At 35.9% G+C, this 15,383-nt stretch overlaps 1 protein-coding gene across 1 annotated transcript; it reads right to left on the reverse strand.

Moving 5' to 3' along the window:
• Positions 1–433: 433 nt before the first annotated feature.
• LOC149019201 (2-oxoglutarate (2OG) and Fe(II)-dependent oxygenase superfamily protein) lies at positions 434–14,810 on the reverse strand. The gene is made up of 7 exons (XM_089153243.1): positions 14,598–14,810; positions 14,435–14,492; positions 14,211–14,315; positions 12,290–12,347; positions 10,186–10,361; positions 1,613–1,679; positions 434–1,492 (listed from the first exon to the last, which is right to left on the reverse strand). The coding sequence occupies exons 1-7, from the start codon at positions 14,732–14,734 to the stop codon at positions 1,197–1,199; spliced, it is 897 nt and encodes a 298-aa protein (XP_089009369.1). The 5' UTR covers positions 14,735–14,810; the 3' UTR covers positions 434–1,196.
• Between the last annotated feature and the right edge of the window lie 573 nt (positions 14,811–15,383).

Genomic DNA, 15,383 nt, shown 5'->3' on the forward strand with positions numbered 1-15,383 from the left:
CCAGGGTTTGTGATTGCCTATCCAGGAAGGCATGTAACCTTACACGGGTGAATGGCCTATTTCCAAGGCTAGGTGAAGAGAATTCGAATAAGACTTTTTACCAAAAATAAAAAAAGACTATGGACGATTAATGTAGTTGCATATGGTTGTATGGCTAGGTGGAGAAGATCCAAATTTCTATGATTCCCTCATAATAGGGTGAGATCCATCTTTAAATGCGGATAAACTAAATCATTAGTAGGACCATTAGTAAACCCCGCATGGACCCCATTCTTATTTTATAGTGAAAAAATGTGAAAGCAGCACAGACCTCGACCTGACGAGTAGTGGATCCGAACTCAACATAAAGCTTCATATTTAAATATCTATAATTCAAGGAATAGAGTTTGGTAAAATCAACTTACCTGCGACAAACAAAGAAACAGCTTTGCCTCTTCAAGTGACAAAAGAAAAACTTAAATAAAAAAATGGGATTGGAGTTATTTAATGTCAAACAACACTGATGACTGGGGGAGCTTTCCTCAGACTAATGTCAAGAACGGCAATGTACAAAACTAGTCTTACAACATTGACCAATAGGGATAAAATTTAATCTTCTTTAAATTCGTAGATAGATCAGACTATTTGGCTCAGTATCATATGGGTATCCATCAGAACCTATATCTATCATTATTGATTGCGAAACATAAATCAGAAGCTAGAATCATCTTTAAAATCATAGTTCTAAAGACTGATATCATATGGCCCATACAGATGATATATATCTAGTTGCACCTTATCAATACCATATCTGATGATATAAATGTATTTGTTTTTTGGGTAATGTCCGATTATACATATCTAGTAGCACCTCATCAAATGAAGTCTTTAAATATTAAGTGGTCCACAAAAATTAAGCATTTGAAACTATAAAAAATATGAAAATTTTGAAGTGTCCACAAAACCCATGAATCTTGCTTGATTGTGTATCATGTGCTATTGGTGTTCTATTAAGCTTTCCACAAGTCCCAGAAAACTGCATTGATCTGAACATACGTGTGAGACCAAACAAAGGGAATTTTTGTTTTTTTTTTCTTTTTTACAACAAAGAGAACTCAATCCAGCCACGTTATTAGCTATGAAACACCATGGAAGCTTGATCGTATAAAGCAAACGTTGCTATGCAGTAATGGACTTAATGGTAAGCTGAAGATGTCTTAACACACTTTACAACTCCTCCTACAGAAACCTGGAAGATCTGGAGTTCCGAGCATATACTCTGGATTCTTTGTGCATTCTCCTGAAGCAGCCCACCTCTCACAACTTTCATTTCCATCCGTGCAATTGCCACCAGCTCCCAAGATCTTATCAAAGGAGTCCACATGTATCCACTTCGTCGCAGACCATTTCTCACCCTCGATTACTGGGCATCCTGCATGAAGACTGTTTGTGTCTGGAGTAGAATTTGGAAGGAGACTAAAGAACAGAAGAGCATCACCTCTTCGAGGTTTCACTGAATTCCAGCAGAGGCAAGACGCAAATTAGTCAACGTGTCAAATCCGCAAAGAATTTAATGGATTTAATAGTTGAATTTTATAAAAGTAACATTTATGATCTGCCTTAATGGGCTCACCTGCAATTCCCTTCTTTGCGCAATCTGATAAATCATCTTTTGAAGATGATCTACGATGTGAAGACTCCTGTCAACAATATTAAGGGAGTGAAAAAGAAACACTCACACAAAAAGGAGTAACTGTCAACACTAGTAAATTCAAGAACACATCAATTACAACTCTTGATAGGGTCCTCACTATATTTTCTATGCAAAACATCATCGGCCAATACAAGGAGAAAAAAGAGTTCACCTCTACATGCTTTGCTGGGTTAGGATCCCATAGAACTAGCATTGATCCATGGCATCTACTGGAAAAGTAAGGGGTAAACTAATAGGGGATTGCCATTCACATTACTAAGCACCAGGGCAAGAAAGTGGACAGGAGGTCTTCCTTGGCCCCTGTTTAGATGGTGGGAGTGATGGATACAAGGATTCCTGCAGATGAAACCAAGATTTGGTAGGTGCATGAATCTGAACAGTGTCATCCATATGGGGTTTCCCTTAGCACCAGAAGTTCGTACAGTGAGTTGGAACACCAATCACTGTCATCATTTTGCAATTACAAGTAAACATCAACATGCTAGATTTACCATGGATGGTTGGATTCAAATGCTAATTATTATGGAACTTCCCATGCTTCATCAGAGTTCTGGTAGCAGTTTTAATCCCAATTCGTCAAAGCATGATTCCTTATCTGTGACACCTAAACCAGTGTAATTCAGGGATTTTATGGCAGCTTGGATTCATCAGGATTAAGCACATGGAAGAATCCTCTTCCTTCAGAAGGTGCCCCTGCCCCATGACTCCTCTTTCCCTGGTTCATTCCCTATTATGTCTTCATAATTCTGATTAACACTTAATTAATAAACGAAAATTAATTTTGGTAAAAAGTGGTGCATCACCAAGGTAACCTTCCTGTTCAATGCATAAGGGATGTCACTGCATTGTATATTTTAAGAGCTTAAATCAACAACTAAGAAACAAAATAGATTCAAGTGTTAAGCATAGAAACATGAAATTGGTCACATATCCTGATAACTATTATGTTCTGGATTCCCTAAGTTATTATCTCACCTCAGTTACTTTCTTTTACCTATTGAAAGGTAAGGTCATCTCGCACATAATTGTTATTGATGCAACCTGGTTAATCTGAAGTAGGTTCAGATGCAAATCACAGGTAAAGAATCTGAGGTGGACCTCGACACAAACTACTAATGGTTGACATGTTTTGATAATTTGAACCTTTGACCACATCAATCTCATAGTATCATAGTTGTAATTTTCAAGGGTTTGTTTCCTGCTCAATAAAATCTTAAGGATAATATTTAGCCACAAGCTTGCAAAAATCATCAATTTAACAATTTTTGCATTCACTTCTAGGACCCAAAGAAGAACTAAAGAGTAAGCAGCTCCATAACATTCCCAGTGGATCTACTATGTAGCTCCAACTGACTATCAATTGTAGCATAAAAAATATTTGCTTCATGGTGTTGATTAACTGTAAAATCAACATGATGATGCCGAGCTCAACCCTTCCTTCTGACATACTGAATAGTCACGTCAAGGACATCAATATTATGCTTTACAAAGAAATAAATCACCTTAGCCAAAAGTCCATCCCATCTAACCTCTCTCATTTCTTGAATAAACTTTTTGGTAGTGGACACAATATAAATAGCATTTAAGATGTCTTTAGATTTTCATTGCAAAGCCTGATAAAGCACATCAGTGATGCTCATAATTTCTTGCATTATATACATAATCAAACAAAATCAAAGGAGGTCAATGTAGCATAGGTCAATTCCACTCCAACTTTTTGTGATGAAGTAGTCCCCTTATCAGTTATGGTGATCAAGACCAGTGGCGGAGCCACATTGGGGCTGGTCCCCCCTGATTTAATTTTTTTTTTTAAAAAAATTATATATTCTCCTATTTTTCCTTATTTTTCTCACTTCAAATGTAAAATATACCACTATTTGCCCCCCCCCCCCCCAAAAAATTAGAAATAAAATTTTATGGTGAAGATGATGGGTATAGATGTCATTCTTAATTATTATCTAATGGCTACCATTAAACCCTAGTTTTAAGAAACAAAAAGTTAAATCCTAATTAAAAACTAACTCATGATCCTTGAATTTCTCCCTATTTATTCTCTCATATTTTCATTCCTTTTTATCCTCTCCTAAATTTCCTCTTTCATTCCCTATTTCTCTCTCTTTTTTTCCTCACACGTCTCACAAAGTATTGGAGTAGTTGGCACATATTGGAGTTTTCCAAAATCTTTCTCCACAATTATCAGGTATTCACTATCCTTTTCTCAAATTTACTCATTTCTCTTTCTCTCACTCACTCAAGATTTTTCTAGTATTCTCTCTAGAAAGCATATTTGAATTTATATTATTTGAATTTATTTCGTTGTTCTTTCTTTCTCAATTTATTTGTGTTTTCCCAAATTTGTTGTTGTATTGTTTGTTATTATGTGTTTTGGTTTTTCTTTCTTTCTTTCTTTCTTTTTTTTTTTTGTGACCTAGGTATCGTTTCTTTTCTTTCTTCTTTTTCTTTTTTCTTTCTTTGTATTGATTTTTAGTTAGTATTTTTTTCATTGTTTTTGTAATTATCTTTTATTATTTGTTTTTATGTATTGTTGTTGTTTATTCTCTTTCTTTATCTTTTTTTTTTCTTTTTAGAAAACAATCACCCAATTGAAAGTTGTTTCAATTTAATTATTGAATTAATAGTTTTTTCTAACATTGTATATTTGTATATTTATATGGTATTGAACTAATTATTGAGATAATTATTCTATTAAAAAATTATTGAACTAATTGAACTAATTGATAAAATATGACTCTTATTATATTTAGTTGAGTTTTATTTTGAATCATATACTAGCTAACAGATAAACAAATTTTGTAGTAATTGGAATACAAAGTTGAATTGTTTAGTTTAATATTTATTCGAGTTTTTGAATTTAACAATCAATCAAATTGAATAGGCAGGCTTGGAATTTGTTTCGTTCTCCCTCCCCTCCCCCTCTTTGGCCCCCATTGGTTTGGTTCAAGGTCATATCCCCCCCTCTTACCCTTTGGAGAGCCCTAAACACCGCCTACCAACCCCATTCCTTGCTCCCGCCACTCCCCGTGACCTAAATTGCTTCTTTGGGGAGCCCCGGGCTCGACCTTGTTTTCTCTGCCCTTTCTCCGGGCTCTTTGGAGAAGCCCACTCATTGGCCCCTCGATCATTTGGGTTCTTAGGGCGGTCTTGGGTTTGGTCCTGCCCTATTTGTGACCGAATGGCGGCTTGTTTTGGGGCCTCGCCACCATCCGTGGTGGGGCGCCTGCGCCTAAATCCCGATCCATTGATGCTTTTGGATGCTATTTTGGCTATTTTCTGCTTTTCCCTCCCCCGGTTGTTGCTCCCCGTCGTTGTTGTGGGCCTCAACTCCCAAATCCATCCTTCCCCTGATCCTTTCTTGGGTCTTTCTTTGTATTTGTCTTGTCTTTAATTGATTAATTATTCATCCAAAAAAAAAAAATTGAATGGATATAGGTGGGACTTTGGGAGAACAAACTGCTATTGCTATTTTTTTAGAACTGGGTGGTGCGATTCTCAGAAATAAAATAATTTGCTTAACTATGGGAAAGAAGTCTACCATTGAGTCTTTCTTTAAAAGAAAGAATGGTGAGAATGACATAGTTGATGCATCACTCACTACCTCTATTTCTAAGACATCTACTAGTGAAAAACGTCATAAACCATCTACAAAACCTGAAAGTGAGCAAAATAATTATTTTGAGCGTGATCCTAAGGTTAAGGAAACAAATTTGGGATTATCCGGTTAATCAATGTGATGAAATTATACGTTGTTATATTAAAGTTGGACCATATCAGCCTATTCTTCAAGAGTATCCAAGATCTGGACCATCAAATCATCCTTGACGTTTTTAGTCTTTGTGGTTCAAAGTTCATCCTTCTTGGTTAAAGTATTCTCCTTCAAAAGATGCAGTATTTTGTTACCATGCTTTCTCTTCAATAAGCCTGGAGGAGAAAACTTGGGACAAAGGTCATTCACTCTTGATGGATTTAAAAATTGGAAGAAAGTCGGTGGAAGAGACTGTGCTTTAGTAAATCATACGGGAAAAGTGCTTTAGTAAACTCATGTCACGGGAAAGGAAGTCAACTCATGTCACTGAAAATAATTGTGCAAACTTGATGAAGAAACATCAACGCATTGATCTAATGCTTGAAAAGCATACATCTCAAGAAATTGAAAATAATCGGTTACCTTTGAAAGCCTCAATTGATGTGATCAGATTACTTGCATCTAAAGGTTGTGTTTTTAGAGGTCATGATGAAAGCAAACATTCAATCAATAGAGGTAATTTGATTGAATTCTTAAAGTTGATAACTTCTTACAATAATAAAGTTGAAGCAGTTGTCTTGGATAATGCTCCTCAAAATGCATCATATACATCACCTCAAATACAAAATGAGATTTTACATATTATAGCAAATAGAGTGAAGAGAGAAATTTGTAAAGAGATTGGTGATGCAAAGTTTTGCCTAATAGTTGATGAATCCAAAAGAGAGCAAATGGCTATTGTTTTAAGGTTTGTTGATAAAAAAGGATGTGTACAAGAGCACTTTTTTTTATCTTGTTCATGTTCCAAATACAAAGACCTTGACTTTGAAGACTACTATTATTTCTACTCTTTCTCATCATGAGCTTAATATTCACAACATTTAAGGTCAAGGATACGATGGAGCAAGTAACATGCAAGGTGAGTGGAATGGGTTACAAGCCTTAGTAGTTATTGATTGTCCATATGCCTATCATATACATTGTTTGTAATTAGCATTAATTGCAACATCTAGAAGTGTTGACCTAGTTGAAAAGTTCTTCTCCAAATTGATGTCTATTATTAATCTTGTTAGTGCATCTAGTAAGCGAAATGACGAGTTAAAAGTGGCTCATGCTTCTAAAATTGCTCACTTGATCTCCATTGATGAACTTAAGATTGGAAGCGGATTTAATCAGATTGGAACTTTACAACGGCCTAGAGATACTTGTTGGAGTTCTCATTTGAAATCTATTCCAAGTTTGATAAGTAGATATGGTGCTACATGTGAGGTTTTGATCAACATGATTGAAAAGGGGACTACTTCATCACAGAGAGTTGAAGTAGAATCGGCCCTATGATACATTGACCTCCTTTGATTTTGTTTTGATTTTGCATTTAATGAAAGAAATTATGGACATCACTGATGAGCTTTGTCAAGCTTTGCAACGGATGTCTGAAGACATCTTAAATGCTATTCATTTTGTGTCTTTTACAAAAAAAGCTTATCCAAGAAATGAGAGATGTTAAATGGGAGGGGCTTTTGGCTAAGGTGATTGCTTTTTGTCAAAAGCAGAACTTTTATGTCCCTAACATGAGTGTTCAATTTGTTGGAATGAAAGGTCGAGCTTGCTATCAACAAGATGATTTTACAATTGAACAACACTATCGAGCAAATATTTTTTATGCTACAATTGATAGCCAGTTGAATGAGCTAAATAGTAGATTCAATGAGCATGCTATAGAGTTGCTTACTCTTAGTTTTTGTTTGGATCCTAAAAGTGGTTGTGAGAATTTTCAAATTGATGACATTTCCAAGCTTGTAGCTAAATATTATCCCCAAGATTTTACTGAGCATGAGAGAGAGCGCTTGATAGCACAACTACGACACTATGAGATTGATATAGTCAAAGTTTCAGATTATCAGAATATGTCTACCATCAATAGTTTGTGTTAGTGGTTGGTGAAAACAACAAGATTTGAGGCGTATCCACTTATTCTCAATTGATTACACTCTTGATTACTCTTCCCATTTCTATTGAAACTTCAAAACGAGCATTTTCTATCACGAGGATTATTAAAATTGAATTGTGGAAACAGGATGGAAGATGATTATCTCACAGATTCTATGATTTTATATATTGAAAGGGAAATTGCAAAGAAAAAATTAGTATAGAATCAATCATTGAGGATTTTCACGACCTCAAAGATCATTGAGTTCCATTATGATAGTGACACTAGAGAGGTGTTTTGTGGCTTTTCACCTATTCTTGTTTTTCTAAAGATCTATTTTGAATTATTATTGGCTTTTTAAATATTAGTAGCATAAATTATGTAATGATCATTCGACCCCCCCGACTTTGAATCCTAGCTCCCTGATTAAGACCTCACATGTAGCACCATAAATATTTATCAAACTTGAAATAGATTTCAAGTGAGAACTTCAACAAGTATCTATAGACCATTGTAAAGTTCCAATATCATTAAGCCTACAATCGTCTTAAGTTGGTCAATAGAGATTAAGAAGGCAATTTCAGAAGCATAATCAACTTTGAATTCATAATTTCTCTTGTAGGAGGCACTAACAAGATTAATGGTAGACACCGAATTTGAAGGAAAAACTTCTTAATTGGGTCAACACTTCTAAATGTACAACTAATGCCAATTGCAAAAGATGAGCAAAATAGTGGATGCAATAGGCATATTGACAATTGGTAACCAATAAGGCTTGTAACCATTCCGCTCACCTTGCATATTACTTGCTCTATCGTATCTTCAACCTCTAATGTTGTGAATGTTAGGCCCATGAAGAGAAAGAGTATAATAAATGACAGTTTTTAAAGTCAATGATTCGTATCTAAAACATGAACAAGATCAAGAAAGCAGTCTTATACAAATCCCACTTTATCAATAAACCTTAAAAAATAGTCATCCGCTCTCTTTTAGATTCATCAACTATTAGGTAGAACTTCGCATCACCAATCTCTTTGCAAATTTCCCTCTATTTGCTATAGTATGTAAAGTCTCCCCTTTTATATTTGAGGTGATGTGTATGACGCATTTTGAGGAGCGTTATCCAACACAACTATCACAAATTTATCATTGTAATAGAAAGCTATCAACTTTAAGAGTTCATTAAATTACTTCTATTGGTCAAATATTTGCTCTCATCATGACCTCTAAAGCACAACTTTAAGATACAAGCAATATAATTACTTCAACTGACGCTCTCAAATGTAACCAATTGTTTTCAATTTCCTTAGATATATGCTTTTCAAGCATTAAATCAATGTGTTAATATTGCTTCATCAAGTTTATACAATCTTTTTCAGCAACTTTTTGGTATTGGTTGATTTTCCTTCCCACATGATTTGTAAAAGCATATTTTTTTCCACCCACTTTTTTACAATTCTAAAATCCATTAACAATAAATGACCTCTATCCAGAGTTTGCTATGGGCTTATTGAAGAGAAGCATGGGAAACAAAATGTTGCATCTTTTGAAGGAGAATACCCCAACCAATAAGGATACACCTTGAACTATGAAAACTAATAACATCAAGGATGACTTGATGGTCCAGATTTTGGATACTTTTGAAAAGGTTCAGCCTTAATGTAACGATTTGGTCAACCGGATAATCCTAAATTTGTTTTCTCAACCCCGAATCACGCTCAAAATAATTATTTTGCTCACTTTCATGTATTGGCAAATATGACGTTTTTCACTAGTTAAGGTCTCAAGAATAGAGTTAGGCAATGAGGCATCAACTACTAGAGAAGATTTAGGAGCTAACCTTTGGCTTTTCATGAGTTAGTTCCCCCTATTGGGATTTGATTGTTTCTATCTCAAAAAAAGAATTTAATTGTAACCTCAAACAACCATTAACAATGAGCTTTTTACTCATTATATTTACCCTTAAAAATTATTTCCAATATTTTTTAGAGGGGGGGAGGTAATGATATTTCACCCATGGAAAGAGAGGAAAAAAAGGGGGACGGGGAGGTTGGGGGAGGGAATAGAGGTGAATGAAAATTTTTAAAAAATCAGGGGGCCATGAGGAGCTTCAGCCATGTAAGGACTGTGGGACGATAAAGGAAACTAAATTTAGGGGAAATCTAAGAATACTCAATCAAAGAGTGATTTCTCGTCATAGGTAGTACTCAAATCAACAGAAGAAAGTCTCAACTACTTGTTAATCACAACAGGGAATAAAACCAGGTTCTTAAATTTTTGGGAATTAAGTATCTTCAGTCCAAGTATCAAATATGTAGAATTTGTTGAATGCTCAGTCTAGTGGTCAAAATCTCAAAATAGCCAAAACCAAGGCTGTATAGTTGAATTTTATCAAACTAGCATGATGTCATCTACGACAGACACCATCCTCTCCTAACCTGAGCTTTTTCTACAGGGTATTTTTGGCCTACAGCCACCTAGTTACTGATTTTTGTTTGGGTGATTATGTCTCAATAAAACCATTGGAATCAAGTAAAACTTGCAGTAGTGCTTCACTAGCATACAAGCCTTGAACCAAGGCAGATCATCCTTTTGGCAACTCGCTTGTATTAGAACCTAAATTGTTTAACTCTGGCCTTGTTCGTATGTTATGTTTTGTAGGTTGATTGAGGCTTAGCTGACCCTAGCTTTAGCTTGAGCTTTATATTAGAAGTAATATGGAAACTTTAGTTTTTATCGATCAAACAAAGCTGTCTACTTGAATGGAAGCAAAAAAGGAGGAGAATGATTTTAACTGACCTCAGCTGCTGGAAACACTGTTTCACCACCTTTTGCAACATCTGATAAGTACATAAGCACAGTGGCAACACGGTGGCCACCCCGAGCAATATTAACCTTGTCAGTGAAGTAATCATAGTGTGGATCATATTTCTGTCCATGCTCATACCGCAGTACTTGCATGTCTTCTCCATTCTCTAAGAAACATGAAAAAGAAAAAAACTTCAACAAATGTTGTAAATTTCAAAATTCTGTTATTGGAAATTAATTTCCATACATTAATAATGAGAATGCTACTTCTTTATGATATGCTATTGAGGCAGAGTGTGCAAAAAAGAGAATGAAAAATTTGTAACTTATTGACTTACTTTTTATCTGATGTTTTCTGTAAATTTACTATTTGGATTCATTTTCCTTGTATTATTTTCTATAGAATACCTTAGAGCAAGGGCGTTAATTATTATTTACTATATCTCTTCTTTTCTCTCCCATTTTTAGTAAGTTATCAGTTTATTTTCTCGACTAATTAATCTTCTCAACTTACATGGGATTAGAGGTCCACTAGAATTTGTATACATGGTCATAAGCCAGAGTGAGGCAAATAGTTGAAAACTAGAACCATTTCACTTCAAGAATGTCACATGTTGAACCCTAGAATCACCCAGGTTGATCTTCTCATCTTCTATAGATTTTAGTAATCTACTTTCCTAATGTCTCTTCATTTTTTTAATCAATATGATTTCTTCTTCAACTCTTTCAACCCACATTTTTCTTTCTTTCTTTTCTTTTTGGGTGGGGGCAGTGGAACAACTTCCCAAACCCCACTTCAAACCCTAGAAAATAAAATTGATGCAGAACCACCACCAAATCGGACCCGACTTTGATATGATTAATAAAGCATCTCAGGTCAGCTGTTCTCTCATGTGTCACTGCTGCAACTCTATTTGTTCAACTTGGAAGGTCCAAAATTGAAGCACAGTTAAGGTCTATGGTGAAGTCAAGCCTAGATTCTTGGTACAGCTGAATTAACAGCCAAAAAACTCCATCTCCATTCAATCCAAATTTTCACAATGCTCCACCTTAGGTATCTTGCAGCCTGCACTCTCCTCTTCATAAATTTTCTTTAGTTTTCAGACTTCTCATGAGACCTACATTCAAAGTCAAATCTAAACCAATAACCATTAGATCTGTCCCTCTCTTTAGGTATATCATCCCCCCACCTTACTGACCTTAAATCCCAGGTTGACCCCATTGTAATCATAAAACTTAACGAGATAAATATTTTCTTGAATGTTCATACTCCCTAAAACCCCTAAAACAAGAACCAGCAGTAGCTTCTAGTTTAACCATCCAAGCCCAACGAAACTTTGGGGATCATATCCCAAAGTAATTACCTACATCGCCTCCAAGTTCCAACCCAGCTTGACACCTATACACCCAAGTTTCCCATCTCTAGGAAATAATCCCATATTTCCCATGGGATGAGCCAAGTATCCTTGAGGACCTTGACATCCTAAATATCAAGTTAAAGAGCATATGACTTTAAACCATAAGGCCCTAACTTAACCCTTCTCCCCTAAAACCAAACTTATCCACCCCATATGAGTTGGTTCTCTTAAAATATCTTGGAAGAACTGGCCCTCATCAATTGAGGCTACATCAATAAAATTTACTTCACCCTCCTGGCTTCATTAGTCTTTTTTCCATAATCCTTCGATCCAACTATATAAGTTGGTGTTGACTCAAACAATTTCAGCTAATGAGAACAGATACCAAATATCCTAGTGCTGTAGGAAAAGCAGTTATTTCCACTACAAACAGTTATATGATTGTGAATGAACATACTACTCTCATGTCTAACAAAGCATTGGATATTAATCATCAAAAAAGTAGAAGGCTAGCCCATGGTAATCAAACTTAATGAATCTTACACAAGCTGAAATTGCAAGATAACACAAAAAAAAAATAGATATCCACATACCCTAGTTCCAAGAAAAAGTAGTAATTTACACTAGAAAAAAGATCTATGATTTTGTCACATGAATATGAATACTTCAGATGACTAATAAGATCATCAATATGAAACTTAACACGGTGAATGTAGCTCGATTTCAAGTGAACAAACCTTTAGGAAGAAAGGTCCATGCTGCAATCTTGTCCTCAATTCCAGAAATAATGGCATCCTACAAATGAAGAGTTCATTAGTCATGTCATGGAAACCATGCAATCAACTTCAAGAAGAAAAATAAGAAACCTAGAATTGCTTGATGTCCTATATGAGGGAATCAATGGCTGGAAAATAATAACAACTTCCAGATGTGTATCCATTTTCCCCTCCAAGACCCTCCAATGGTGGGAACCTCTGCACTGGGACACACTTCTTTTCATGTATCTCCATTAGCCTTCACTATCCTATATACATGTCATCGCTAGAGAACAGCTTGATGCAAGGAATGGTTTTATTTATCAATACCATTACCATAACATTTTGTACTGCAATTAGGTTGGAACTCATCCATAATCAACAGAAAGTGAACCCCAAGAATACAAAGTTGCGAGAGTGTATATTTCTATGACTTTTCCGTGTTGTTTTTCCATTGCAACGAATCAGATTATACAACTTTCATAATCATCAATCATTCAGGAAAGTTATTCAGAAAACTAAAAATCCTTTAACATTGTAACCCCTCCCCCCCCCCCCCCCTTTTTTTTGGGAGTTTCATAAATGAAGAAGTCAGAACCCCGATAAGAAATGGGAAAAAACCTTCTAAACCAGTCATGAGAGATCAGGAGAAGAACCTTATGAAGAGCCGTTCAGAAAGCATTCAGCTCTTGTCATCACCAGTTATTCAGAAAACTAAAAATCCTTTAACATTGTAACCCCCCCCCCCCCCCCCTTTTTTTGGGGTTTCAGAGAAGTCAGCCCCCCAAGAAATAGGGGAAAACCTTCTAACCAGTCATGAGATCAGGAGAAGAACCTTATGAAGAGCCGTTCAGAAAGCATTCAGCTCTTGTCATCACCAGTTGTTCAGAAAACTAGAAAATCCTCAACTTTTTTCCCATTAATAGATGAAGATGCCAGAACGCATAATAAAGAGGCAAAATCTTTCTGAACGGGCCATCATCTCCTGGATAGGGAGTCTCATGCATTTCTGATAAGTCCTAGTGAGTGAATGGTGGTAAAGTGAGTTGCTGTCACCGTTTTGGACACTGAATAGAAAAGCAGCTGGAAAAGCAACATGACCGTGATCCTGCATTGTGAGTAGTCCATGCACAGAAACCTCCTTGCAGATCTGCAAGGAACTATGGTATTGAAAGTGAAAGGAAGGCTGTTTAGGCTGTCTTATCGTTATGCAAGTTACTTCCTTGTGTAAAGTTATGAATGAATTTAACTGTTGAAACTCAGGAGTGCTTAATGTTGAAGGTAAGAGCGATGGTACACCTTATCTGTGTATAAAAATGTAATTGATTTATTACACTGTATTGGTGGTAGTGGTCACCGGTAGGTGCATGATAAGGACTTGAAGTGATCAGAGACTATCATCATAGCCGATCAAGCATGGAGACTTCACTGATTTGGCAGTGTATTCTGGACTAGGATCGTATTTACTGGTGCGATGTTCTTTTCAAGTCATTTTCACCAGACTGAGGAGGGAAAGGGAATTGGAAGAAGATCACTATCGTTGAACTGTTCACTACCCTTATTGAGGTCAAGCTTGAACTTGACTTTGAAGCTAAGTTAATGGGGTTGGAAGAATTGAATAGTATTGTCATAACGGAAATTGATTTAGCAACGTCCATAAGCAAAACCAAAACCAACTGAAGTTAATAAGTTTATTCTTAGTTCTTTAACTTTATAGTAAATCTCATCTTTCCACCTGCCCCAAACCCTTAATAGCCACGCATATTAATCAAAGTAATAAATAAGAAGGATTTCCAAGAAGTGAAATATCATTCCCGCTGAGAAAAGGCATTAAGGGAGGCAAGATCGAGATAGGCGGATGAGAAGTACGCGGAGCGAAGCTATAACATAGATCAAAAGATACCTTTGCTTTTCTGATGAACATTCCCGAGCTAGTTCGAACTTCGCTTAGCTTGCTTTTCCCCGACTCATTATCTGCAACAGCCGACCTCTTGAGCTCCGATTTTGCCTATAAGGATACGGATCCCACAGAAAGGAAGATCAAAAACAAAAATTGGATAAATGAAATTACAGTTTAGAGGATGTTTCTAGTAGGTTTAAAATAAAATTGGAGAAAACAATACTCACAATGGATATTATATGATCACATTCTTCGCCGGTAAGGAAGCCTTCATATATAAATGCTCTGTAGGCAGATACAAAGAGATCAGATGAACAAGACGTGAAATATGAAAACAGAAAAGAAGTATTCAGTGTCGGAAAAGACTACTACAGTAAAGAGATGAATGACCTTGGTTTCCATGAGACCTGTTTCGCTTTTGCAGAAGAGATGATCGCATTCGAGCTCGAAGCTTCACGTAGAGTAAACGATATTGAAAGCAGAAATATCAACAAGTGAAGAGAAATGGCGGCCTTAGATCGGATCATCTTGTGGACTCTGGAGATGAGCTTAGAGGCTCTCTTCAAGTACTAATTTCGTCGTTTCAGTTTCCAAATTGGAAATTTCCGTTTATTAATGGTGTCGCTTGGGCGTTGGGGATTGTTCGGAAGGCGAGTATTGATAACATACCGGTCGAACCAACCGATCCGGCTTAAAAATGTATACCAATACGGATTGAGCCGGTATTAGGTTTACTCTATGACTTAGCGTTATGTTGGCTAAGAAAATTTATTTGATTTTTCTTTTTTCGTAAATGAAAATTTGTTCTATTTGATTTGAGGGTATAGAGTTGTGATAATTGATTAAACGAAGGGCTAAATTGGGTATAGTTCATATTCCACAACTAAGGGTGCAAATTTGGCCCTAGTTGTGGTAGTTAGGGCCTAAGGGTATAAAATTATTGGATTCAGATAATATTATATCAGATTTCGAACGGATTCAACCAGATTTGGATGATAATCTGATAGTTATTTTCTTGAACAGATTATTTAAATGGCAATGAATACAGATTAAATACAAGTTTTCGTCTACCTAGTAATATCTTATCCACTTTATTTGTGAGGGTTGGGTTTGAAATTTAAGAATTTAGCAACTTTGATAGTTATTTTAGTAAAAAATCTAGAAAAATATTCACAT

The sequence above is a fragment of the Hakea prostrata genome, chromosome 4, assembly GCF_041222555.1.
Source record: "Hakea prostrata isolate BN-2017 chromosome 4, UWA_Hpros_2, whole genome shotgun sequence".
NCBI classification, from domain to species: Eukaryota; Viridiplantae; Streptophyta; class Magnoliopsida; order Proteales; family Proteaceae; genus Hakea; species Hakea prostrata.